This window comes from Chlamydotis macqueenii, chromosome 1, assembly GCF_036417535.1.
Source record: "Chlamydotis macqueenii isolate bChlMac1 chromosome 1, bChlMac1.mat, whole genome shotgun sequence".
NCBI lineage: Eukaryota > Metazoa > Chordata > Aves > Otidiformes > Otididae > Chlamydotis > Chlamydotis macqueenii.
In genome coordinates this window covers 53,594,584-53,619,110 of record NC_141556.1, presented here as the reverse complement: position 1 = coordinate 53,619,110, position 24,527 = coordinate 53,594,584, and the positions used below count along the sequence as shown (strand labels likewise).

At 49.3% G+C, this 24,527-nt stretch overlaps 8 protein-coding genes across 8 annotated transcripts; 4 read left to right on the top strand and 4 right to left on the bottom strand.

Moving 5' to 3' along the window:
• The first annotated feature begins 8,438 nt into the window (after positions 1–8,438).
• On the top strand, positions 8,439–9,732 carry LOC147602098 (histone H1.01-like). The gene has a single exon (XM_086751390.1). The coding sequence runs from the start codon at positions 8,571–8,573 to the stop codon at positions 9,243–9,245; it is 675 nt and encodes a 224-aa protein (XP_086607516.1). The 5' UTR covers positions 8,439–8,570; the 3' UTR covers positions 9,246–9,732.
• A 3-nt stretch (positions 9,733–9,735) lies between these two features.
• Positions 9,736–10,418, bottom strand: LOC147602097 (histone H2A-IV). The gene has a single exon (XM_086751400.1). The coding sequence runs from the start codon at positions 10,246–10,248 to the stop codon at positions 9,859–9,861; it is 390 nt and encodes a 129-aa protein (XP_086607526.1). The 5' UTR covers positions 10,249–10,418; the 3' UTR covers positions 9,736–9,858.
• A 21-nt stretch (positions 10,419–10,439) lies between these two features.
• Positions 10,440–11,037, top strand: LOC104474263 (histone H2B 1/2/3/4/6). Its single transcript, XM_010119290.2, has one exon. The coding sequence runs from the start codon at positions 10,579–10,581 to the stop codon at positions 10,957–10,959; it is 381 nt and encodes a 126-aa protein (XP_010117592.2). The 5' UTR covers positions 10,440–10,578; the 3' UTR covers positions 10,960–11,037.
• Positions 11,038–11,648: 611 nt separating this feature from the next.
• On the top strand, positions 11,649–12,975 carry LOC147602096 (histone H3). Its single transcript, XM_086740097.1, has one exon. It carries the CDS (start codon positions 12,481–12,483, stop codon positions 12,889–12,891), a length of 411 nt encoding a protein of 136 aa, XP_086596223.1. The 5' UTR covers positions 11,649–12,480; the 3' UTR covers positions 12,892–12,975.
• A 373-nt stretch (positions 12,976–13,348) lies between these two features.
• On the bottom strand, positions 13,349–14,562 carry LOC147602095 (histone H3). The gene has a single exon (XM_086751352.1). The coding sequence runs from the start codon at positions 13,833–13,835 to the stop codon at positions 13,425–13,427; it is 411 nt and encodes a 136-aa protein (XP_086607478.1). The 5' UTR covers positions 13,836–14,562; the 3' UTR covers positions 13,349–13,424.
• Positions 14,563–15,212: 650 nt separating this feature from the next.
• LOC147602094 (histone H2B 5) lies at positions 15,213–15,743 on the bottom strand. Its single transcript, XM_086751380.1, has one exon. The coding sequence runs from the start codon at positions 15,681–15,683 to the stop codon at positions 15,303–15,305; it is 381 nt and encodes a 126-aa protein (XP_086607506.1). The 5' UTR covers positions 15,684–15,743; the 3' UTR covers positions 15,213–15,302.
• Positions 15,744–16,026: 283 nt separating this feature from the next.
• LOC147602093 (histone H2A-IV) lies at positions 16,027–16,542 on the top strand. Its single transcript, XM_086751367.1, has one exon. The coding sequence runs from the start codon at positions 16,052–16,054 to the stop codon at positions 16,439–16,441; it is 390 nt and encodes a 129-aa protein (XP_086607493.1). The 5' UTR covers positions 16,027–16,051; the 3' UTR covers positions 16,442–16,542.
• A 446-nt stretch (positions 16,543–16,988) lies between these two features.
• LOC147602092 (histone H1.11L-like) lies at positions 16,989–18,674 on the bottom strand. The gene has a single exon (XM_086751341.1). The coding sequence runs from the start codon at positions 17,830–17,832 to the stop codon at positions 17,092–17,094; it is 741 nt and encodes a 246-aa protein (XP_086607467.1). The 5' UTR covers positions 17,833–18,674; the 3' UTR covers positions 16,989–17,091.
• Positions 18,675–24,527: the final 5,853 nt, after the last annotated feature.

Genomic DNA, 24,527 nt, shown 5'->3' with positions numbered 1-24,527 from the left:
CTTTTCTGACTCATGCTTATGTCAGGATCACAGTCCATACAAGTACTATGCAGAAGAGATGCTTGTGTGGAAGGCAATTTAGCTGTTAAGATAGTTTTTCTCAGATTATTTTGTAGCCTGTCTACTCACCATACGAGCTCTCGTGTTCACTCTCCCTATCTCTTTCCTGATTAGAGGACACATCCACATGGCTTGGGAGGACTGCTCCAGAGGACAACCCTGGAGTACACTGTCAGACTGAAATATGCTATTCCCGTGTTCATACAGGGAATATCAAGACGGTGATCTCAAGGACAAGACATAGCAAATTCTGTAGCCTCTGCGGAAGGATACATCAGGGGTTAGCATAAAACAAGAGGGTTAGTATTCAAAGAGAAGGCCAGGGAATCAAATTAATCCTATGATTGTCTCAATATCAGGGCTTGAAGCCTGGGAAACAAGACAAGAACACTGTTATATTTTGCTGTTATGATAGGCAGTTTGGAAACCTTCAGCTTGTTAAGAAGAAGCTCGAAGGAACAGCTGGGAGGATTAAATCCTCACAAATTGGTGGAAATGGCTGAAGTGACCATGCTGAGGACACACTGGTAGGACTACCACCCACCCTGAAAAGCCTGAGAAAGGGAAAGATGCTGATGCTGATAACAGGAGGGAGGTTTCAGAGTAAGAAAGCATCGTTCAAAAAGCTGCAGGTGTGTCTGAGTAAATAACACAGAAAAGAACATAAACTTTAGCATGTTAAACGTAAAAATATAATTGAGCTGTCCAAAAGAGGATTAGAAGATCAGCTAGTTGAAAAAATCAAAACTAGTACTAAATCCTCCATCTGTCACAGCAGCATCAAAAATCCTGCCTGAGAGCCTGTCAGACCACAGGACTCGGTCTATAAACTTACCGGCTGTGCCAGACACACTGGTGGAGTTGTAACGAGGGTCAGAACAGCCTCCTGGACAAATTCAGCCTTTTAAATAATGTCAGCATAGTTTCAGCGTGCAAAGGGATGTCCTGCCTTACAACCATCTTGGAGTTTTTTTTTGACAAGGTCAGCTAGTATGTAGTGAAGGGTGACCTGATTGAGGTGATCTGCTGGGATTTCCAAAGGTTTTTGACAAAGCGTCTCTGAAAAGACTTTAAAGAAAAGTCAACAGCAGCATGATAAAAGGGAAAATCTAGCATGGATAGTCATTTGATAGAAGGCTGGAAAAAAAAGCATAGGACTAAACAGAGGAAGGTCAAGAGGGACCTCTGCAGGGGTCTTCACTAGGATCTGTGTTCTTTAACAAGTTCCTAAATGATGTGGAAAAAGGGGTAAATGGTGAGGTAGTGGGGTTTGCTGACAATATGACTGGCCAAAGCACTGGTGCAGTTGTTTGTTTAGAGAAGCTTTTGTTTCTGTACATATAAACACAAATGCAATGTGAGGTTGATGTCCACTAAATATAATCTTAATCCATGTTTGCTCTTACAGCTCTGGGCAGGGGGACATTATTAAAAAAAATCACTTGGAACCTTGACCCATAAATCACATAACTCAAACTGGAGCCTTTACATTGTTATTAGGGGTCCTAAGCTTCATTCAAGCTGAGAAACTTTGCAATAGGTTAACACGAGAGGCAGCAGAGCTGCAGTGTGGAGGGCAGTTACTGATCTGGTATCTGCTGCTGCTGCTTACAGCAAGAACACTTTTTCTTGGAGCATCCTCACGTCCAGAGAACCCAGACCTCTCTGGATTGGTGCTATGTACTGTGGTGGTGCCAGCAGATGGGCGTGATCTTAGGGAGGTTTCCTTCTGTATGTCCCAAATATTGCCCATGCAGGTACCACTACTCGCATCTGTACTGAACTCAGTATTTGGCAGGGGGTGTTTGACTATTGGGTGGTCTTCATGTCCACCTTGAACTGAGACTCTGAATTTTACAAATCTGCTTTGGAGACTGGTTGTGAACTCTGCTTTTATGGACAAATTGTATTCTTGATATCTAGATCAGATTTTAATCCAAATCCACAAGACTAACATCTCTTGCAGTATCCTAGGGCTCCCCTCTAGGCTAGGTATTGTTTTATATTTGCAGCGTATCAGAGGTTGAGTGACTGTACAGATCAGATGACATTTTGTACTCAACTGGTATAGGTCTAGACAAATGTTTGCACACTTGAAGCAGCTCTGTAGGCTTGGAGAACTGGAACTGGGCAGAGAGGGTGGATATGGCCTCTTACTGTCAGTCCTTGCTTCAATATAGTGCAGTCAGGGAGATGGATCAGGTCTCAGAAAGCAAATAGATTGCTTTATTTTGTGCCTCTTTAGAGAAGTGCCTGAAGGTGAGCATCCTCCTTCTTTCAGCTTTAGTACAGAACAAACATTGAACCTGAAACACTTTTTCTTCTTTAGCCATTCTGTAGGCAGGTGTTCCCACGGTGAGTGGTCATGAAGGAGCCTAGCAAAAAGCAGTCTCTTTCCTTAAAATCTCCTCCTCAGTAGGAGTCTTTTCCTCAGCACAGTAGACTGTAAATAGGCATTGGTAATCAGGCTGCCTACTTTTCACCACCTTTTGTATTTCAAGAAATATACTGTGGCTGACACATTTCCTGATGTATGCTCAAAAATCACATCATTTTGGATTCAGGACCTCTGATTAGCAGCATGAAGCTACAGACAACTCAATGTTGTTGCTCTTCTGCAGCAATCTCAATGAACTTGGGACGTGGGCCTGTTATCAGCTGATATGCAGGGAAACAGAGGTAGGGAGGAAGCTGGTGGTTTGCTCATTGTCTCATGAGCAGAACCAAATGTTGAACGTAGGTGGCCTTAGTTTCAGATGACTGTTTGCTCCTTGAGGCTACCCTGCAATCTAGCACAGCTTTTGTAATACTGATCAGGCCATGATTTTAAATGCCCTTGTTCTGGGCCTCTTCAAGACTGGAGAGTGAGACTTCCCCATTTTTAAGTGTCTGTCACACTTCTGATGATAGACAGATTAATGTGGGGAATACAAATTCTATATTCAAGGACACAGCATTCTTTTCTTTATATTACTTGGAAAAGAAAAGGCATCAGTAAGCCAACAGGAATATTTCCCTTGTAAGGCCTTTGGAACAAATTTTTCTTTTTTTTTTTCTGAATATGGAAGTGATGTGACAGCTGTCATAGAAATTCTTATTTGAATACATGCCAGCGATAAGGAAAGAGACAAGACATAGATGTATTCAGGGTCTCAAAACTAAGCACTTTACATAATGCACTTTACGTATGTCCAAAAAGGCGGCAAAACAACCCACCAGAAGGATCCCTCCCCCTCTAAAAACGTCTGCTTGCCCAGCTCCACACAGCTCCCGTGTTTTCACAGGTGCAGTGATGCCGGCAGCTGATTTTGCACTTAACTCAGGGCAGCGCTTCAGCTGCTGGACATTTGTGCCAAACTGCTCCTTTCCTTTGCAGACTCTGCATCCCAGCGTCCTCTAGGAAAAATGCAGGGAACGTCATCCTCAATCCCTGCCCTCCAGGAACACGGGGAGAGGGGCCAATCTCCTCTCCCTCAAGGACGTTTGTCCACCGGTGCTGAGCCACCCTGAGCTTGTATTTGTGAGGTGTCAGCTCATGTCCTTGGCTTCTCTGCAGAAAGTGGAGGGGTTGCCGGCTGTATTTGGGCATTGCGGGTCACTGATGGTGGAAGAAAGAAAGTGAGGGGAGACAAAACTATCAGTTAGTAAAGGAGAAGTAAAGCTAGTAATGCAGGATCTTTCCATGGAGGCTGCAGAGGTGCCTAAATGCAATGAGTGCTCTTCTGCAAACAGGTCTTTTCCCAAACTGTGGGTCACAGCACTTGAGAGGAAAAACAGGTCAAAGAGGCAGCTCTTAAGTGTCCAGATTAATCAGGGAACACCTAATATGCTTAGCTGCTGATAGGTAGTAAAGGCAGTTATCCTCTCCTTGGCCAGGGTGGGCACCACTGGGGAGCAGGTGAGCCCCAAGGGGCTGGATGCCAGCCAGAAGCTTGAGACCAGCTGCCTTAGAGGAAAAAAAAAGCTGGCTGAGGCACCCCTATGACGTGAGTATCATAGTTTAGAGTGGGATGGGAAAGGATGGGAGTTCCCACTGGCAGTTAGGAGAGCAGCTTGTACATCGTCACCCAGACCAAAACTGTGGGTCAACATTTTCTCCAGATAGCAGCTAAAACACTGAACAAATGGCTCTTTCTACTGATCCCTTTTGGGTTTTCTGGCTGTGCTGGAGGGGATGGAAACACTCTTATCTAGGACAGTTTTGCAACTGAAGCTGGCTGCTGCTAGTCCAAAACCTCTTGTGATGTTTCCCTGTAAAGGTCAATGAAATTAAGGTGGAAGGGTTGTTCAGATACAGCTGACCACTGATCAGCCAAGCCATTCCCACATTTTGATGTGTTTGAAGACAAAAGACTTGGGAATCACTAAACTGAAGTGCAGGAACTATTGTTCTCAGCTGTCTTGAATCTAAAGCTGGTGACTACATCCAGTGTCAATGATAAGTGAAAGTGGCTGAGGAGTTTTGTTATAGCTAAAATCTACTTCCCTGTCTACTAGGACTGTAAGCAAACATTTGCATGCAACTTGGCCAGAATTGCTCTTCATTATCTGGATCTAGAGGAATGCTGAAGCAGTAAGTTTGAGAGCCTTTTATAGTTCCTGTTACACCAAAAAGGGGTCTTGTCAGGGCACCACCAGCCCTGCCTATCCCTGCTCATCATCTCCTGTGTCTCTCCCCACCCTGCCCAGGTCCCAAGATCCCATTTAAGCCCCCCAGGGCCATCAGTCCCTGCCCTAGCAACACAGCAACAGGGCCAGTCTCCAGCTCCCCACAGCCGTGCCCGGCCGTGGCCCCACTGCACAAGAGAGGTGTCCGATGCCCAGACCCGGGGTTGTGTCTGACTGCAGAGCCCCTCACCAGACCTGATCCTCACTGCACCTGCAGACTGACGTCCTGGCCTGGCCTACGTGTGTACGGGAGGGAATTGAGGTTTGTTACAAATTAAAAGTTAAAATGAGCAGACAAATTAATTGCATTTTGAACAGATTTTATTTTTTTTCTCTTGTGAAATTAGATGAATCAGCTCTGAAACATTTTTCTGCTGACAGGAAATGGTGAGAATTAACACATATGGTTGGGCCTCAGCAGGAGAAGGGTGGAAAACTTGAACCAGGTAAAAACTGGAGGATCCAAGTAACTGCATTTTTTAAAAACATGGATAAGCGACTCTCAGTTCTCCCATCTCCAAAATGAGGATGGGCTTTATGTGTTTTGGAAAGAAGTAATGTGAAATGAATAAATGCAGTGCAGTTAGATACTCATGTGGAGAAGTCATACAAAAGGGGAGGGAAAGGAGCAACCAGTTCAGGAAGAGCTATCCTCAGTATGTGTACAAACAGCTGAACACTGAACCTCTCTAAGGTGCTTTTCCTAGGATTTGTAATGTCATCTATGGTGGCTGCTATGCTTTGTCACCTACTGCCAAGTGAAGTATCACAAAAGGGGCATGCAATAAATGTAAGATTACCCTAATTGTGCAAAAATTGCTTGTTATCTTGCAGGCATTACATTTGGTTTGGATTACTATATATTTTTTCAAGTTAGTAGGTATATGTTACCAGCTATAATAACCTATGCTCTTCATGCTGGCTGGGTATTGCTCTAAAGAGGTTTTCAGATCTAGCCCTGCAGGCTGAGCTGACTCACGTTGCTAGCACTGGCAAAAAAATACATTCTGTAGGATTTGCTGGCAGATCTTTGTTACTCCACCAGATATCTCAGTTCATACTGGCAGAGCAAGTAGAGACAGACAGCGTGGAATATCATTGAGGTCTTCTTGTTCTTCATGGTCACCTCTTCTAAGATGAGACAGCAAAGCTTGCTGTAATGGTGAAGGCAAATACAAAAGAAGGAGGGAGAATCTCTCCTAGTATGTGTCCTCCATATCTGTTCCCTTTTTCTATCTGCATGGCAGTGAAATGTGTATTACTTCCGTGTATCCTAATGATCATGACTAGAGTAGTGACCTCTGGGGGATATCTTCAGGCTTTTTGCGCTGCTAGTCACGCAAGGAATAGCAGTATTTGGGGGAAGAGGGTGAACCATGGTCCTTGTGTATTCACTACTGAATGAGGTGACACTCTATTCAGCTCTCCTTGTATGCCGTGATTTTTCTTGGGTACTTCTGCATCCTACCCGTGATGCACGTGGGTTGATTGCTTGTTTGTGAGGTGGTCATGAGAATATATTGTCTTCTTAACAATAAAGGAAGAGAATAACGGAGTAAACATGTAAGTGGAAAATAAAATAAATTGAAGCACTTAAAATAATTACAAAAAAATAGCTTCAAGTTGCAAAATGGCCACTTAGCATTTGATGGAGACTGACAGCCTCAAAAGTGGAGTAAGACAAGGACTACAACAATGCGCTGCATTTTTGCTCTGGCACATATTTCGAGGCTTTTCCTCTGGAGATGGTTGGTGCTGTAGTTATCACTGCTGTACAAGATTTAGACATACATCTGTATTCCACCTGACTATGTGTGTGTAAGGAAAGCAGTCCTGAGAATACCAAATTACAAATTGAAGAAAATGTGCTATTTTGCTGCATTATTACTCTTGCAAAAAAAAGAGTTGCAGAGAATGGGAGAAATTGTTTTATTGTGAGGTAGAAAGGCTTCTGTCCCAACCCCACTATTGGCATTGGTAATGTGAAAAGAGTTGATAAGTATAAAAAGATTCAGCTTACAGACACTCTAACAAGTTTAGTTTTTAAAAGACATCAGGGCTTTTACCAGACCTAGATGTGAAGGAGCAAATACGCAGTTATCCACTTGATTTCAAGAAACTTTAGGAGATGTTAATAATTTCACTATCCAATTCTTTACGGTCCCTATTAATACATGAAGTAAATGTGTTACAGTCCAATTCTCTTGCCTTTGAAAAATCGTGAACATAGCTCTATAAGCCATCCCATTTCCAAGACGGTTTTGAAAGGCCAGGTCCAGATTTGCTGAATTTGCCATCTTATTCACTCTCCCTGTCTCAGGGATAACTCTTCAGCTAGGAGATCTCAGTGATGAGGAAGAGTTAGAAAGAAAACAGAAGTGGGAGATAAAAATATGTTCATTTTCCTGAAGTCTTTTTTTTTTTTTTAACCTAAACATATGAGAAAAGGTCAAACTGCTTATATGAAGTTTTAAAGAATGGGATTTTGTGAATTAATTGAAGATGAAGGGTCACTCAAAATCTTCAGAAGGTTCATTTGCCTTCCCTGTAGTAGAATGAGAGAGTGGGGTGATATTTTTCCACTCACAGATCTTGCATTTCACTGAAGTTACAAGCGCAGTTTGTATATATCACGTACAAATGCAGCAATATGACAATGCTAAACTGGCTGATGGCCATTAAACTTCAAGATAAATGACTTAGGAACTTCTGCTAGACACACAAAAATACACACAAAGTTTTAGGTGTTAAGGAGGTGTGCTAATAGAGTAGTCACCACTGTGGCTAAACAGCTTTGCATCATTTTCTGCTACAGCCAAAAGTTTTATAAACAGGAGCTGCTGTGTCTTGATCTGTACCCTGGCAAAAGAGCAGAGAGAAAATAATTGTCATTTTTCTTCCCAGCTTGGTATCAAAATATGAATAAAATTTTGTTTTCATGTCTCTTGCAGACTTGATCTCTGCCATTTTTTTTTTCTCGTGTTACTGAATCATACCAACAGATTTTAAAGAAATAGCACTGCGTGTTTTATTTGGAGCGTAGTCTGTTTCTGGATGCCAGAGATGTACAAAGCTCAGTGATTCAACAAAAAACTTTTCATCTTTGGTCTTGGTGTCCCAGTTTATTCTCTTAACCTTAGAGAGCCTTTTGCTATGTTAATGATAGCAAAGAGTTGCAGAGAAAGTAGCCCATTCTGAAGTAGATGAGTATATGCTGTCTATTATTCCACATGTAGCCTCTGGAAACTTTAGCTTTGAAAATACAGGGGGAAAAAAAAAAAAAATCCCTAATCAAGTGTTTTGCAGTAGCCAGAGGTATAAACCTCGGTTAGAGAAGCGATGGCGTGGCTTGTGGGAGTTTGTGCTACCTCTCTGGCTTTGTAAACATTTTATTTTAAAGAATGAGAATCTAACTGTTTGCTTTCTTCTCTAATGTGAAACAGACCGTGTGAAGATTAACACTGAGTTTCCTGTCTCACGCTAACTTTAAAGGGGAATTTCTAATTTACAAAGAAAAACAAAACTCTCACTCTCTCAAGGTCCGTTGGGTTCCAGCACTCGGGATTTATCGTCCCCTCTCTGCTCAGACTACACTCTTTTCGCTTCAAGACACGGACAGGCGAAAATAGGCACTTCCACACCCTCCTAGATGCAGAAAAGGGGCAATTTCGTGACTGATAAAGAACAAAAAATCCATTTTATTATCCGCGAAAAAACACAAGCCGGAGCGCAGAGCTGCGGGCGGGGGCGGGGCGGGAGGTCGGCACCAATCAGCGCCCGCCACGCTGCTATAAATAGGAGTGCCGCCGCCGCTGCCGCACAGTGCTGCGGGTGCCCGTGCCATGGCGGAGACTGCGCCTGCTGCAGCGCCTGCCGACACCGCCACGGCCCCCGCCGCCAAGGCCGCCGCCAAGAAGCCGAAGAAGGCGGCGAGCGGCTCCAAAGCCCGCAAGCCCGCGGGGCCCAGCGTCACCGAGCTGATCACCAAGGCCGTGTCCGCCTCCAAGGAGCGCAAGGGGCTCTCCCTCGCCGCCCTCAAGAAGGCGCTGGCCGCCGGCGGCTACGATGTGGAGAAGAACAACAGCCGCATCAAGCTGGGGCTCAAGAGCCTCGTCGGCAAGGGTATGTTGGTGCGGACCAAGGGTGTTGGTGCGTCTGGGTCTTTTCGCCTCAACAAGAAACCTGGAGAAGTGAAGGAAAAAGCCCCCAAGAAGCTGCCAGCTGCAGCCAGGCCCAAGAAGCCAGCGGCCAAGAAGCCCGCCAGTGCTGCCAAGAAGCCCAAGAAGGCGGTGACAGCAAAGAAGAGCCCCAAGAAAGCTAAGAAGCTGTCGACCAGCGTGGCCAAGAAAGCAGCCAAGAGCCCCAAGAAGGCGGCAAAGGCTGTGAAGCCCAAGAAGGCAGCGGCAGCAGCCAAGAGCCCGGCCAAGGCGAAGGCGGTGAAACCCAAAGCAGCCAAGCCTAAGGCGGCCAAGCCCAAAGTGGCCAAGGCGAAGAAGGCGGCGCCCAAGAAGAAGTAAGCCCTTGTGGAAGAAAAGTCTTGCTCTGCTCTTAAAGTCAACGGCTCTTTTAAGAGCCACCCAAGTTTTCTTAAAAATGCTGAATCGCTGTGGATACTACCCGTTTTGGGGAAGGAGATAACAGGGAGGTGTCCAAAGGAATGGCAGCCTGCTGGCAGAAATGCTCTGTTCCAGTTCGGGGAGGGACGGATGGGCGGCCCTCCAAACTCTGGGCTACTTCATCAGCCGGCTGTCTGTTTAGCGGGGGAAGAGTGAAACAGCGCGCTGATACTAGGCTTTACAAAGCTGGGACGGCGCAGGGATTGGCTGCGGTTGGGGAAGGGCTGAGCTTCTTCCCGGGAGCCCAGACGGACCCGCCCCAATCCCGCCCCCTGAGCGGGATAGAGAAGCAAAGCAGGGTCGGGGGGCGGGTGGGGTGTACGGGGCGCTGTCGCAGCAGCTGGTGCGGGTGTTTTGCCGTCAGTCTAAAAGCGAACATTTCAAAAAGCGCTCTGTGTTTCTGGTATTTTTATTCCATGAACTTCAAGCTCTTTTCCTGAATTTGTTGGTGGCTCTGAAAAGAGCCTTTGGGTTTCTCTGGGAACAGCTTCCCGGGTGTTTTTCTCAGATGCGCTCACTTGGCTTTTGCCTTGTGGCTGTCGGTCTTCTTGGGCAGCAGCACGGCCTGGATGTTGGGCAGCACCCCGCCCTGCGCGATGGTCACCTTGCCCAGCAGCTTGTTGAGCTCCTCGTCGTTGCGGATGGCCAGCTGCAGGTGGCGGGGGATGATGCGCGTCTTCTTGTTGTCGCGGGCCGCGTTGCCCGCCAGCTCCAGGATCTCGGCCGTCAGGTACTCCAGCACGGCCGCCAGGTACACCGGGGCGCCGGCGCCCACCCGCTCCGCGTAGTTGCCCTTGCGCAGCAGCCGGTGCACGCGGCCCACGGGGAACTGCAGCCCGGCCCGCGACGAGCGCGACTTGGCCTTGGCCCGCGCCTTCCCGCCCTGCTTCCCGCGCCCAGACATCGCAGACGCTCCGCAGTCACGAGCAGCAGAAGCCGCACAGAAATGAAAGCAGCTCAGCAACTCGGCCTTATATCCCTTCTCAGCGAAAACAGCGAATTTCGATAGGCTGAAAAGATGACTTTACGAAAACAGCCAATCGGAACGCGGATCAGAATCTAACCAATAGCAACAACTACGAGTATGGCTGCGTAAACCCCCTTCAGCCAATAAACACTAATGATGAGGAAATCTTAATTTGCATGCGGTCCCTATAAAAGGCGGGCGGGCACGTCCACTTTCTGTTCTCGATCGTCGGTGTTTCGGTAGCGGTTTGGAGGGTGATCAGTTACGATGCCTGAGCCGGCCAAGTCCGCCCCCGCGCCCAAGAAGGGCTCCAAGAAGGCGGTGACCAAGACGCAGAAGAAGGGCGACAAGAAGCGCAAGAAGAGCCGCAAGGAGAGCTACTCCATCTACGTGTACAAGGTGCTGAAGCAGGTGCACCCGGACACGGGCATCTCGTCCAAGGCCATGGGCATCATGAACTCCTTTGTCAACGACATCTTCGAGCGCATCGCCGGCGAGGCCTCGCGCCTGGCGCACTACAACAAGCGCTCCACCATCACCTCGCGGGAGATCCAGACGGCCGTGCGGCTGCTGCTGCCCGGCGAGCTGGCCAAGCACGCCGTGTCCGAGGGCACCAAGGCTGTCACCAAGTACACCAGCTCCAAGTAAATACTTGTTGGAAAAACCTTTGAACCCAAAGGCTCTTTTAAGAGCCACCCACCTTTTCACTAAAGGAGCTGATGCTGTCCTCAACTGCTCTTAACTGGTTTTGTGGGTTTTTTTTTTTGTTAGTTTTTTTTTTTAATAATAAAAGAGCAATTGTACTATGAAAATACTGTCAGTTGTCAGAACGCTCGTGATTTGCCAAAATACCCTGGGAGCATTATTTACTTTTCTGTCCGGTTTAGGGGAGGTGTTACAATAAAAGAACGATGTCGGTGTTGTCTTTCAAGGCCATAAAATCAGGTGTGGTCTTCACAGGTGCTGCTTGCTCTTTTTCCCCGCGAGGACTTCTGGTGCTAATGGGGATACATAGCACTGCCAGTTCAAGATGACAGTGTGCACCACCCCCACCTTCTTTTTTCTTTCCGCTCAGGAAAATGCTCCTGCCTCTGCTTCCCCCACCGTTTGCCATGTCGCGGGCACCGAGGGAAGCAAATCGAAGAGCTTCACCGCGCTCTCGGCCCCGTATCCCGGGCAACCGAGAGAAGAAAACCGAAGAGCTTCACAGCGCTCTCGGCACCGCATGTGGTCCCCGGCACAGGCTCGTTCCCCGGCTCTCGCCCGCTTCTCCCTGCACCGCCCTCTTCCCCTGCACACCGTAAGCCCCGCAGCCGCGCAGCCCGCGGGAGCAAGGGGCGGCGGAACGGAGCCGGAGCCGCGTAGCTGCTGGGCTCGGTCGGACCTGAGTGAGAACTGCACGGCGCGCCCCCGCAGGCGGGCCCGGCCCGGCGCGGCGCAGCTCCAGAGAGGGCGCTGATTGGTCGCGGGGGCGCGGGCGGCTCGGGGCCCGTCCTCGCTTCACCGTGGCGCGCTCCTCCGCCGAGAGCCGGGCCTCACACCGGGGCGCCGGAGCAGCCAGGACACGGCCGCCTTACGCGAAGCGTCGGCTGCCGCCTGCGCCTACAGCGTTCCCGCCGCGGCCCTGATCCGAACGCCGTTACTGAGCGCGAGGAAGCAGCGAGCACTCTGGGGAGGAGGCGGCCGTTGAGCGAAGGAGCCTTTGCCAGCGGTCCCTGTGGTGGGGCTGGGAGGGCGGTGCCGGGGAGCGGGCTGGGAAGAGGCCGAGGCCGAGGCGTGGGCGGCAGGACTCTGCTACAGCGATCACCTACTGTTGTTGCTGCAGGCGGCTCACGCATTCCCGCTCAGACAGCGAGCGAGCCGGCGCTAAAGCGTTCTCAAAGGCCGGAAAAGAGCAAAGCGGCCAGGCCGAGGCAAGCCGTGCAGGGCGGAGGAAGGGCGGCCCCGCTCAGCGTCTCTGGAGACCAAGGGGGCGGGGCGGGGCGGGGAGAGGGCGGGTTGTCGCCAGCGAAGCGCGGGCTTTTCGAATGCTCGCGTCGCCCAATGGCAGCCGGTCTCGCACGGACAGCCAATCGGCAGAGAGATTCGGCTATAAATGTCGGCGCCGCAGAGCCGCTGCCATAGCTGGGTCAGTGCTAGGAGAGAGCCTGTAGTAGCGGGGGGAGAGCGATGGCTCGCACGAAGCAGACGGCGCGTAAGTCGACGGGCGGGAAGGCGCCCCGCAAGCAGCTGGCCACCAAGGCGGCCCGCAAGAGCGCGCCGGCCACGGGCGGCGTGAAGAAGCCGCACCGGTACCGGCCCGGCACGGTGGCGCTGCGCGAGATCCGGCGCTACCAGAAGTCGACGGAGCTGCTGATCCGCAAGCTGCCCTTCCAGCGCCTGGTGCGTGAGATCGCGCAGGACTTCAAGACCGACCTGCGCTTCCAGAGCTCGGCCGTCATGGCGCTGCAGGAGGCCAGCGAGGCCTACCTGGTGGGGCTCTTCGAGGACACCAACCTCTGTGCCATCCACGCCAAGCGCGTCACCATCATGCCCAAGGACATCCAGCTGGCCCGCCGCATCCGCGGAGAGCGCGCCTGAGCCTCCTGCCGCAGCCCCTCCCTGGTTCTGCCAGACACTGAGGCAGACCACACAGACCCAAAGGCTCTTTTAAGAGCCACTACATGCACAGCAAAAAGAGCTGTAGCACTATAATTTCAAATCAAAATATGGGGTCCTTTACATTGTAAGTAATGGTATGGCAAGGTTCCACTGAGTATTGTTGCAATTATGGGCGAAACTCAAACACACCCCAGTCACTCACTCAGCATGTGTCACATTTGCAGAGAATTAGTAATTACATAGGGAGTGTGATACCACTTTTATAGTTCCCATAATAAATCTGGGGCATTTGAGCTGCATGTGGATTTAAAAGCTCAAAAGTTAGTAAGTGGTCATGAAGCCCATTTAAACTATCATTCTCAAGACACTGAAAAATACTGTTACTAAAAACTTAATTGGCCTTCATAATTATCCCTTATTGTTATATAATAAAAGGATTAACAGCTCTTTTTATTGTACATGTGGTGGCTCTTAAAAGAGCCTTTGGGTTTGGTGGCAACAAAGCAAGGCGCTCAGGCGCGCTCTCCGCGGATGCGGCGGGCCAGCTGGATGTCCTTGGGCATGATGGTGACGCGCTTGGCGTGGATGGCACAGAGGTTGGTGTCCTCGAAGAGCCCCACCAGGTAGGCCTCGCTGGCCTCCTGCAGCGCCATGACGGCCGAGCTCTGGAAGCGCAGGTCGGTCTTGAAGTCCTGCGCGATCTCGCGCACCAGGCGCTGGAAGGGCAGCTTGCGGATCAGCAGCTCCGTCGACTTCTGGTAGCGCCGGATCTCGCGCAGCGCCACCGTGCCGGGCCGGTACCGGTGCGGCTTCTTCACGCCGCCCGTGGCCGGCGCGCTCTTGCGGGCCGCCTTGGTGGCCAGCTGCTTGCGGGGCGCCTTCCCGCCCGTCGACTTACGCGCCGTCTGCTTCGTGCGAGCCATCGCTCTCCCCCCGCTACTACAGGCTCTCTCCTAGCACTGACCCAGCTATGGCAGCGGCTCTGCGGCGCCGACATTTATAGCCGAATCTCTCTGCCGATTGGCTGTCCGTGCGAGACCGGCTGCCATTGGGCGACGCGAGCATTCGAAAAGCCCGCGCTTCGCTGGCGACAACCCGCCCTCTCCCCGCCCCGCCCCGCCCCCTTGGTCTCCAGAGACGCTGAGCGGGGCCGCCCTTCCTCCGCCCTGCACGGCTTGCCTCGGCCTGGCCGCTTTGCTCTTTTCCGGCCTTTGAGAACGCTTTAGCGCCGGCTCGCTCGCTGTCTGAGCGGGAATGCGTGAGCCGCCTGCAGCAACAACAGTAGGTGATCGCTGTAGCAGAGTCCTGCCGCCCACGCCTCGGCCTCGGCCTCTTCCCAGCCCGCTCCCCGGCACCGCCCTCCCAGCCCCACCACAGGGACCGCTGGCAAAGGCTCCTTCGCTCAACGGCCGCCTCCTCCCCAGAGTGCTCGCTGCTTCCTCGCGCTCAGTAACGGCGTTCGGATCAGGGCCGCGGCGGGAACGCTGTAGGCGCAGGCGGCAGCCGACGCTTCGCGTAAGGCGGCCGTGTCCTGGCTGCTCCGGCGCCCCGGTGTGAGGCCCGGCTCTCGGCGGAGGAGCGCGCCACGGTGAAGCGAGGACGGGCCCCGAGCCGCCCGCGCCCCCGCGACCAATCAGCGCCCTCTCTGGAGCTGCGCCGCGCCGGGCCGGGCCTGCCTGGGGGGGGGCGCGCCGTGCAGTTCTCACTCAGGTCCGACCGAGCCCAGCAGCTACGCGGCTCCGGCTCCGTTCCGCCGCCCCTTGCTCCCGCGGGCTGCGCGGCTGCGGGGTTTACGGTGTGCAGGGGAAGAGGGCGGTGCAGGGAGAAGCGGGCGAGAGCCGGGGAACGAGCCTGTGCCGGGGACCACATGCCGTGCTGCGCGCTACGGGGCCGAGAGCGCGGTGAAGCTCTTCGTTTTGCTTTCCTCAGGAACCTGAGGCTGAAGTATTTTGCTGATGGGAAAGAAAAAAAAAAATAAAACAAAACAGGGGGGTGGGGGAGCACACGGTCATCTTGACCTGATTTTATGGCATTTAAAGAGAAAAACAACATAATTTATTTATTAGGACACATCCCTTAAACCAGACAGAAAAGTAAAGAATGCTTCCAGGGTATTTTTGGCAAATCATGACCATTCTCTGCTCCATTAGTGGCAGATATAGGATGTAGAATTCATTGCTCATTACCAACAGATAGCTGGCAGGTTCCCTAGAACTGACAGTGCTTTCACAGTACTATTGTTTTTTAACAATAAAAAAAAAAAAACCAACACACACAAAACACCGGACAGTTAAAAACAATTGAACACAGCATCAGCTCCTTCAGTGAAAAGGTGGGTGGCTCTTAAAAGAGCCTTTGGGTAGAGGTCTGGCACAGGGCGCAGAGGCAGCTTACTTGGAGCTGGTGTACTTGGTGACAGCCTTGGTGCCCTCGGACACGGCGTGCTTGGCCAGCTCGCCGGGCAGCAGCAGCCGCACGGCCGTCTGGATCTCCCGCGAGGTGATGGTGGAGCGCTTGTTGTAGTGCGCCAGGCGCGAGGCCTCGCCGGCGATGCGCTCGAAGATGTCGTTGACAAAGGAGTTCATGATGCCCATGGCCTTGGACGAGATGCCCGTGTCCGGGTGCACCTGCTTCAGCACCTTGTACACGTAGATGGAGTAGCTCTCCTTGCGGCTCTTGCGCCGTTTCTTGTCGCCCTTCTTCTGCGTCTTGGTCACCGCCTTCTTGGAGCCCTTCTTGGGCGCGGGGGCGGACTTGGCCGGCTCAGGCATCGCAGCAAACAAGCCACTACCACACAACTACTCACAGACAGCACCAGCCACCGGATGACGCCTCCGCCCGCCGGAGCGCCTTTTATAGCAGAGCGGTGTAATGCAGCGGCTCGAGAGCGCGCATCGCCATTGGTTGGAAGTTCTGCTTCAGGGCGTCACGACGCCACAAGCTTTGCCATTGGACAGCTCTCGATCCGCGTTCCCATTGGCTGTCGAAACAACGCCTGCTTCCCAGCCTATCAACGACAGAGCCGCCGCTCCCCCTGAGCTGTATATAAACCCGCGGGCTGGGGTGGCTGGGGTTAGGCTGCTGTTTGCGCGGAGCACTTGTGGGTGGTTTTTTTTCTTGTTGCTGCGGAGCGTCTGCGATGTCTGGGCGCGGGAAGCAGGGCGGGAAGGCGCGGGCCAAGGCCAAGTCGCGCTCGTCGCGGGCCGGGCTGCAGTTCCCCGTGGGCCGCGTGCACCGGCTGCTGCGCAAGGGCAACTACGCGGAGCGGGTGGGCGCCGGCGCCCCGGTGTACCTGGCGGCCGTGCTGGAGTACCTGACGGCCGAGATCCTGGAGCTGGCGGGCAACGCGGCCCGCGACAACAAGAAGACGCGCATCATCCCCCGCCACCTGCAGCTGGCCATCCGCAACGACGAGGAGCTCAACAAGCTGCTGGGCAAGGTGACCATCGCGCAGGGCGGGGTGCTGCCCAACATCCAGGCCGTGCTGCTGCCCAAGAAGACCGACAGCCACAAGGCAAAAGCCAAGTGAGCGCATCTGAGAAAAACACCCGGGAAGCTGTTCCCAGAGAAACCCAAAGGCTCTTTTCAGAGCCACCCACTTTATCACTTAAAGAGCTAAATTACTTAGAAGTGTTTTTGAAAACTTCATTTCTTTTTTTTTTCTTACTAACTCCCTCTTATTTTTTAGAAATGCTGTGTTAGAGGGTTATTAAAGTGTTTTATTTTGTGTGCCGGTAAAAATATTATATATTCTGACACTATAAAACATGGGCTTTTAAAGCTACTTACCGGTGAGGTGAACAATCTCGTAGCCTGCAGCAGCCCTCTCTGCCCCTCCCCTCTCACCTACTTACACACACGGATGCGGCAAATCAGGTGTTAAGCACTGGCAAATTTCAGGTGCCTAAGTGCTTAAGCCGCTTTGACCGTAACAAGAAACGATTAGAGGACCATTAAGAGCTGCTCCTGAACTGGTGAAGTTTCTCCAAGTCCCAGTGCATGCTTTATGGGGCAGATTAGAAGCATGTAAAGGCACGGCCACTTACCTACAAGACAAAAAAAAAAACAAAACAAAAAAAAAACCCACAGCTTATTTCAGCTCTTTTTAAGAAAACTTGGGTGGCTCTTAAAAGAGCCGTTGGGTTTAAGTGCGGAGCAAGACTTTTCTTCCACGAAGGCTTACTTCTTCTTGGGCGCCGCCTTCTTCGCCTTTGCTGCCTTGGGCTTGGCCGCCTTAGGCTTGGCTGCTTTGGGTTTCACCGCCTTCGCCTTGGCCGGGCTCTTGGCTGCTGCCGCCGCCTTCTTGGGCTTCACAGCCTTCGTCGCCTTCTTGGGGCTCTTGGCTGCTTTCTTGGCCGCAGTGGCCGCCGGCTTCTTAGTTTTCTTGGGGCTCTTCTTCGCTGTCACCGCCTTCTTGGGCTTCTTGGCAGCACTGGCGGGCTTCTTGGCCGCTGGCTTCTTGGGCTTGGTTGCCACTGGTCGCTTCTTGGGGGCCTTTTCCTTCACTTCTCCAGGTTTCTTGCTGAGGCGGAAGGAGCCGGAGGCGCCCGTGCCCTTGGTCTGCACCAGGGTGCCCTTGCCGACGAGGCTCTTGAGCCCCAGCTTGATGCGGCTGTTGTTCTTCTCCACATCGTAGCCGCCAGCGGCCAGCGCCTTCTTGAGGGCGGCGAGGGAGAGCCCCTTGCGCTCCTTGGAGGCGGACACGGCCTTGGTGATCAGCTCGGTGACGCTGGGCCCCGCGGGCTTGCGGGCTTTGGAGCCGCCCGCCGCCTTCTTCGGCTTCTTGGCGGCGGCCTTGGCGGCGGGGGCCGGGGCGGCGGCGGGCGCTGCCTCAGCAGCCGGGGCGGGAGCGGTCTCGGACATGACGATGCTGCGCGGACTCGAGCGCGGCGGCAGCAGCGACTGCCGTGGCTCCCCCATTTATAGCAGCGCTGCGGGTGCTGATTGGTGGATTCTCGAGCCAGCCCCGCCCCGCCGCCCAGAGCTCTGCCGCTCGGCTTGTGTTTCTTCCTTCTCAAAAAAGTGTGTTTTTCGTAAAAAACCCGTGACCGCGGCACCCCATTTCTTAACATGCTTGCTGAGGACAGAATATATTTTTCTCTTGCGGCGGTTTTTTTACCTGGGAGTTAAAGTGAGTTCCAGGCAAGTGAATAATCCCTGAGTTTGGGGGTTGCACGTGGAGCTGGACGTTGAAATTTTTGTTTTTCCTTTTGAATTAAAACTATGTTTATGACAGCACTGTGACAGTGGCAGCGGATTCATGTTCCTGAGACGGTTTTTCATCAAAGTAGTGCAAACTGGAGGTAATCTCGAGGCATTTTCTTAGCGTAAATTAGCTTTGAAAACAAGCAAGTAACACAAAGTAGCCACTCGGCTCTGTATCTGGGTTATGCCTTGTTTCCCGTAACACGGCTTCATCTCTTAAAAATAATGAAACCTTCGGACATAGTGCCCTAGTTAGCTCTACTTGGAGCTAATAAAAAGTAATAGAAAGATGGTTTTTTTTTTCACCAGAAACGTTAATGTGAAAAACAGCTCTCTCAAATCACCTTCAACATCTCGTAAGAACACAGACAAGTTATTTCACTGTTTCCCTCATTTTTCTGCATTCTCATACTAATATTTTGATGAACCATAGTCTCATGTTTTTCTGCAATGTATTTCTTTTGATTAAGCACAATAGGCAAACACATTCATTTGTATGTGCTTATTTTAAGAGTTTATTTTTCTGCTTACTTTACATTGTACTTCAGGAATTCTGTCAGTGAGAATTAGCAGTTCTGAAAAAAAAAAAAAAATCCCAAAATATAGTGTGCATGTTTTCTTTATGAAAAACAGAGGTAAAGTTGCAGGCATTTCTTGAATAAAATTATATAAATCAAGTGGCTTAATCAAACAATTATTTCCTCAGTACTGCTGAGATAAAATAGGGCATGGCTTTTTCCAGCCCATGAGGTTTGTAATGTGGGATAAACTGAATACACGTAAAATGATATTTTTTTTTGGGAGGTGAGTTGGATAGAGGTCTGTCATGTTCAAAAATAGGTAGTACAATTTGGGAAAGAATAGGATGCCCTGGTGATTAAGTCATATAATTGAAAATGCAATTGTTTGGCTTCTTTCACTTTTTTTTTCAATAAATGTAATTTCACACACCATCTTGTGGAGTTTTGGAGATGGGAGGGATCAGTTTTAAGAGTGGGTCAGTGATGCTGGTTTACCATTACCGGGTTGCACCCTGAGCGTGAGAAATTGCCAAGACATATGGTATCATTTCAGAGAGGCTTTTGTCTAGAGAAGACAAACATCACAATAATATCATATAGAGATTATAAAAGCAGAATATCATGTGGATTTGGAGCCAAAGTCTGTCCTGATGCTCTATTTCATGATTGTTTCACCTGCTGACACCACTGTGGGTTATGGGTTGTGAACTACGTTATCATGGAAGTGAATCTATTGGGAAATTTCGGGGGGGGGGGGGGTTTAGTTCTGTAGCATACATATTTCCTTCAAATTCTGTATCTTACTCGGTTCTATTCACTCATATCAGAGTCTGTTCCCTAGTAGATTTACTGCTTAGCTCTTTTGATCCTTCGCAAATGTGTTTTCCTGGGTTTACGCTAGGCCTCTATCCTTCTCCCAAACACCTGATGTAGCAGCATGGTCCTGGAGCAGTCTGTATGCTTTCCTAAAAACTCATTTTTCTAGTCCTTCAAAATTTTGACCACATATCTGAACTTGTTAATTTGGTTTTTTTTTACAATCATAGACATTTATTTTTAGTCTCAACAAAGAAGGAAATGCAAAGAGATCTTGCAAAGTTACCAGATTGAGGAAAGAAGGAGGAAATAATTTTGTAAGTGCCCTTTAGTTCCTTTAATTTAATGGGCGACCTTATTAATATTGGAAATAAGTAATGATTTTTTTTTTTATCTTCAAGAAAAAATATCTTAACCTTTATTTTCTGATACGAAGCTTTGTACAATGATGTACTCAGTACAAGACAAAGATTTCTCCCTCCTATTTTCCCCTGAGAAAAAACAGTTGAGCAAAAAGAACATTATTAAATTGGAAAAGGTAGAAAGTACTGCTCACAGTGGACTGGAATATTTCAACATGATGACAGAACTTTTTCTGAACTTCAGTCAGAAATGCAAAGACTCATTTTTCTACTACTCTGATATTGGATAAATGCTTTCATTAAGGTCCTTCCTTTGAGCCTGTGTGACTTAGTGCCCCATAGACTAATAGAATGGTGTGTATTGGAAAAGACTTTCAAAAATTATCTAGACTAACCCCCTTGTAGTGGGCAGGGCCATCTTTCACTAGACAAGATGGTTCAAAGCCCTACCCAATGTGACCTTGAAAACTTCCACTGACAGAACATCAACAACTTCTCTGGGCAATCCATTCCAGTGTGTCTCACCACCTTTGTCATGAAAATTTCTTCCTTAGGACCAATCTAAGTCTACCTTCTTTCAGATTAAAACCATTACCCCTTGCCCTGTCACTATAGGCCTTGGTGAAAAGTCTTTCCCTCTTTCTTATAAGTGTCCTTCATATATTGAAAGGCTACAATGAGGTCTTCCCTCAGCCTTCTTTTCTCCAGGCTGAACAACCCCAACTCTCTCAACTTTCCTTCATGGGAAAGGTATTCCAGCCCTCTGATCATTTTCATGGCCCTGATCTGGACCTGCTCTAACAGGCCCATGTCTTTCTTGCACTGGGGAGCCCAGAGCTTGATGCAACACTTCGAGTGGGTCTTGTGAGAGACGAGTAGAGGAAGACAATCACCTCTCCTGACCTGCTGGCCATTCTTCTTTTTATGCCGCCCAGGATACAACTGGCTTTCTGCACTGCAGGCGTACATTGCTGGTTCATGTTCAATTTTTCGTCCACCAGTATCTCCAATTCTTTCTCTACAGGACTGAACAATCAGTTATCTCCCAGTCTGTACTGGTATTGGGGTTGACCCTGACCCTGGTGCAAGACCTTGCACTTGTTGAACTTCATGAGGCTCATTCCTCAGGCCTGTCAAGGTCCCTCTGGATGGCATCCCTTCCCTCTAGTGAATCAGCTGCACCGCTCAGCTTGGCATCATCCATTGTCTTACTGAGGGTGCACTCAATCCCACTATCTATGTAATTGATGAAGATATTGAACAACTTCGGTCCCAGCACAGACCCTTGAGGGACACCACTCGTTATTGGTTTCTATTTGAACATTGAACCATTGACTGTAACTCTTTGGATGTGACAATCCAGCCAATTCCTTATTCAACAGTCCATCCATCAAATCCATGCCTCTTGTCTATCACCTCCCTGTCTTCTATATACTTTGACATATATTCCAGGAGGATCTGCTGCATGATCTTGCTAGGCACTGAGATGAGGCTGACCAATCAGTAGTTCCCATTGTCCTCCTTTTTAACTATTCCTTATTTTAAAGGAATATCACACCATTTTTAATAATGAGTGTGATATTCCTTTTACTCCAATGCTGAGGATTTCACTTGACTGCCATGACTTCTCAAATATTATGGACAGTGGCTTGGCAACTACGTCTGCCAATTTCATCAGGACTCTGGGATAAATCTTGTCAGGTCCCATGAACTTGTCTACATTCAGGTTCCTCAAATGGTCTTGAACCTGATCTTTTCCTATGACAGGAGGGACTTTGATCCCCTAGTCCCTGCCTTGAGGTTTGGGGACTTGAGAGGTGTGGGAAGAGAGATTGACAGTAAAAAGTGAGGAAAAGAATTGCTGTTAACCTGAGCCTTGTCCATGTCAGTTGTCACTAGATCTCCTGTCTTATTTTTTGGGGGGTACGTTTTCTTTAGTCTTCCTTTTCTGATCAATGTACCTGCAGAAGCCCTTCTTATTGCTCTTCACATCCCTTGCCAAAATCAGCACCAGATGTGCCTTAGCTTTCCTGATCCCATCCCTACACACCTGGACAGCATCCCTATATTCTTCCCAGTATGCATGTCCCCGCTTCCTCTACTTGTGCACTGCAGTTCAACTAGAAGGCCCTTATTTAGACATATTGGTCTTCTGTCTTCCTAGCCTACTTTCTTACATATGGGAATTAAAAATGTTTGTTCTCTAAGAAAAAAGTCTGTAAATAGCTGCCAGCTCTGTTGTGCTCCTTTACCTTGAGGGCAGTTTCCCAAGGGGTCACATCCATTAGTTCCTTAAACAACTGAAAGTTTGCTCTACTAAAATTCAAGGTCTTGACTTTGCATTTTGTCTGGCCCATATCCTTCAAGGTTGTGATGGGCCTGGGCCTAGGCTGCAGCCCAGGCTGCCAGCAATCTTGACCTCTCCAATTAGTTCATTTGTGTTGGTGAGCAGTAGGTCCAGTAGTGCTTCTGCTCTGTTTAGTCTGTCTTTCATCTGGATTAAAAAATTATCATCAACATGCTCCAGGAGTCTCCTGGATGACTTACAGCCTTCTGTGCCACTTTTCCAGCAGCTGTCAGGTTAATTGAAGTCTCCTAGCAGACTCAGAGCCTGTGAGCATGGTGCTTCCTGTGGTTGAAGTAAGAAAGCTTCCTCAACATCCTCCCCTTAATTGGGCACCCTGTAATAAATGCCAACCATGAGGTTTCATTTGTTGACTTGGCCTCTCATTTTTACCCACAAGCTCTCAACTATTCATCACTGTTTTTCAAAGACAACTTTGAGCAATCAATAATCTTTTTTTTTTTTTTTTTTTTTCATAGAGGACAACCCCCTCCTCCTTCCTTGCCTGTCCCTTCTGAGCAGTTTATAGGCACCAGTTACAGCACTCCAGCCTTGTGATTTATCCCAAAGTGAACTATGACTGTGCTGGAGTTTTACTGCTTGCTTAGGAATATATATGGAGGCATCCATCTCACAGACGCAGCTGAGGAGGTAGGACTGCAGCATATGTATGCATATTTCAAACAAGGTGATCAAGGTCATGCATTAAGCCTATAGCTATAAAGTCCCATTAACATGTTTTTTCACCTTGGGCAGCCTAAGCCTCTTCAATATTTTCTCAAGCAAGTAACTCTTCCTGAGGCCTGTGCTGTTGAGCATTCCTACTTTATAATTCTTTATATGTGACCCAGTTAAACTAATTCTGACTTACAGGTGCTTCAGGTGCATAAGAAACATTAATGAAGTCAAGGCAATTCAAATCTGCCCTTGATGTAATTGCAGACTTTGGATTATTTGGGAGATATCTTTTGTCCATGGATGATAGATTTTATTTAAAAACTGATTTATCATGATGTTCTAAATCATAACACATTATTACATGAATAAGAAGACTGTGTCTCGACAGGGAAGGGGTTACTGCTGCATACCGTTCAGCCTCCAGCAAAGGACTATTCCCCTTGATAAAAGGTTTTTGCATTCATATAAATTTCAAATCCCCAGACAGATCAGTAATCTCTTAAAATAATAAATCTGTGGCCAGAGCTATATTAGGCATTAGGCAGAAAACATAGTTCTTACAAGGGGGTCCATAGATACAGCTTTCTTAATTTTTCTTAAAATTATCTCCTTGCAAAAAATATTCAGGTCTTTTTTACAGTTTTATTTTGGTTAAAAGCAAGAGAGAAATAACTCCCTGATCATTCCAGACCACATAGTTTTTGATAGCTTCCAAGCTCAGTTAAGGCATAATTCCAAGAATCAGTTCAGATCCATCAATCAAGCGATGAATCAATCAAGCTATCAATCAGTCAAATTATAAAGTTTCTTGTTTAGTACTGTCGTAGTTTAACCCCACTTGGGACAAAGTTATGTAGTCTCTCTCTCACTCCCCCCACCCTCTGAGAGAATAGGCTCAAGGTTTGAGATAAGGACAGGGAGAGATCCTTAAAGTTACCATTATGGGCAAAACAGACTGGACTTGGGGAAAACTATTTGTTTGTTATTAAAACCAAAGCAGGATAATGAGAAAGAGAACAAAATAACTTTCCCCCACCCCTCCCTCTTCCTGGGATTAACATTATCTTTACCTCCTTCCCCCACCCTGAGTGGCACAGGGGGGAAGAGGGAATGGGGGTTATGGTCAATTCATCACATGTTGCTTTATGCCTCTCCTTCCTCCTCAGGGGAAGAACTCCTCATATTCCTCCCCTGCTCCAGCATGGGATCCTTCCCACGTGCTACAGTTCCTCATGAACTGCTCCAGCAGGGGTCATTTTTCCATGGGGTGCGGTCCCTCCAGAACAGCTGCCCCAGCGGGCCCTCCACAGGCCACAGCCTCCTTCAGGCTGCCCCAACATGGGGCCCTCCACGGGCTGCAGGTGGATCTCTGTTCCTCCGTGGACCCACATTCACGGGGACAGCCGGCCTCACCATGGGCTGCACCACGGGCTGCAGGGGAATCTTAGCCAGGAGCCCCATTACTCCTCACCCTCCTTCTTCACTGACCTTGGTGTCTGCAGCCGTTCCTCTCAAAAGAAATTATTCACAATCAGCAGGCAGACGCCTCTCAGGATCTCTTCACATCTCATCTCCTCTCCACTTCTTGCAGCCAGGTCGGGCTGAGTCGAGCCCAGTCGGCAGCCCAGCGGCAGGCCAGAGGGTGAGGCCCATAAGGCCCATAAGGCTCGCGCCTCCCCCTCTCTGCCC

Coding starts and splice junctions, on each gene's coding strand:
- LOC147602095 (XM_086751352.1), bottom strand. CDS start 13,835: ATGGCTCGCACGAAGCAGACGGCGCGTAAGTCGACGGGCGGGAAGGCG.
- LOC147602098 (XM_086751390.1), top strand. CDS start 8,571: ATGGCGGAGACTGCGCCTGCTGCAGCGCCTGCCGACACCGCCACGGCC.
- LOC104474263 (XM_010119290.2), top strand. CDS start 10,579: ATGCCTGAGCCGGCCAAGTCCGCCCCCGCGCCCAAGAAGGGCTCCAAG.
- LOC147602097 (XM_086751400.1), bottom strand. CDS start 10,248: ATGTCTGGGCGCGGGAAGCAGGGCGGGAAGGCGCGGGCCAAGGCCAAG.
- LOC147602096 (XM_086740097.1), top strand. CDS start 12,481: ATGGCTCGCACGAAGCAGACGGCGCGTAAGTCGACGGGCGGGAAGGCG.
- LOC147602093 (XM_086751367.1), top strand. CDS start 16,052: ATGTCTGGGCGCGGGAAGCAGGGCGGGAAGGCGCGGGCCAAGGCCAAG.
- LOC147602094 (XM_086751380.1), bottom strand. CDS start 15,683: ATGCCTGAGCCGGCCAAGTCCGCCCCCGCGCCCAAGAAGGGCTCCAAG.
- LOC147602092 (XM_086751341.1), bottom strand. CDS start 17,832: ATGGGGGAGCCACGGCAGTCGCTGCTGCCGCCGCGCTCGAGTCCGCGC.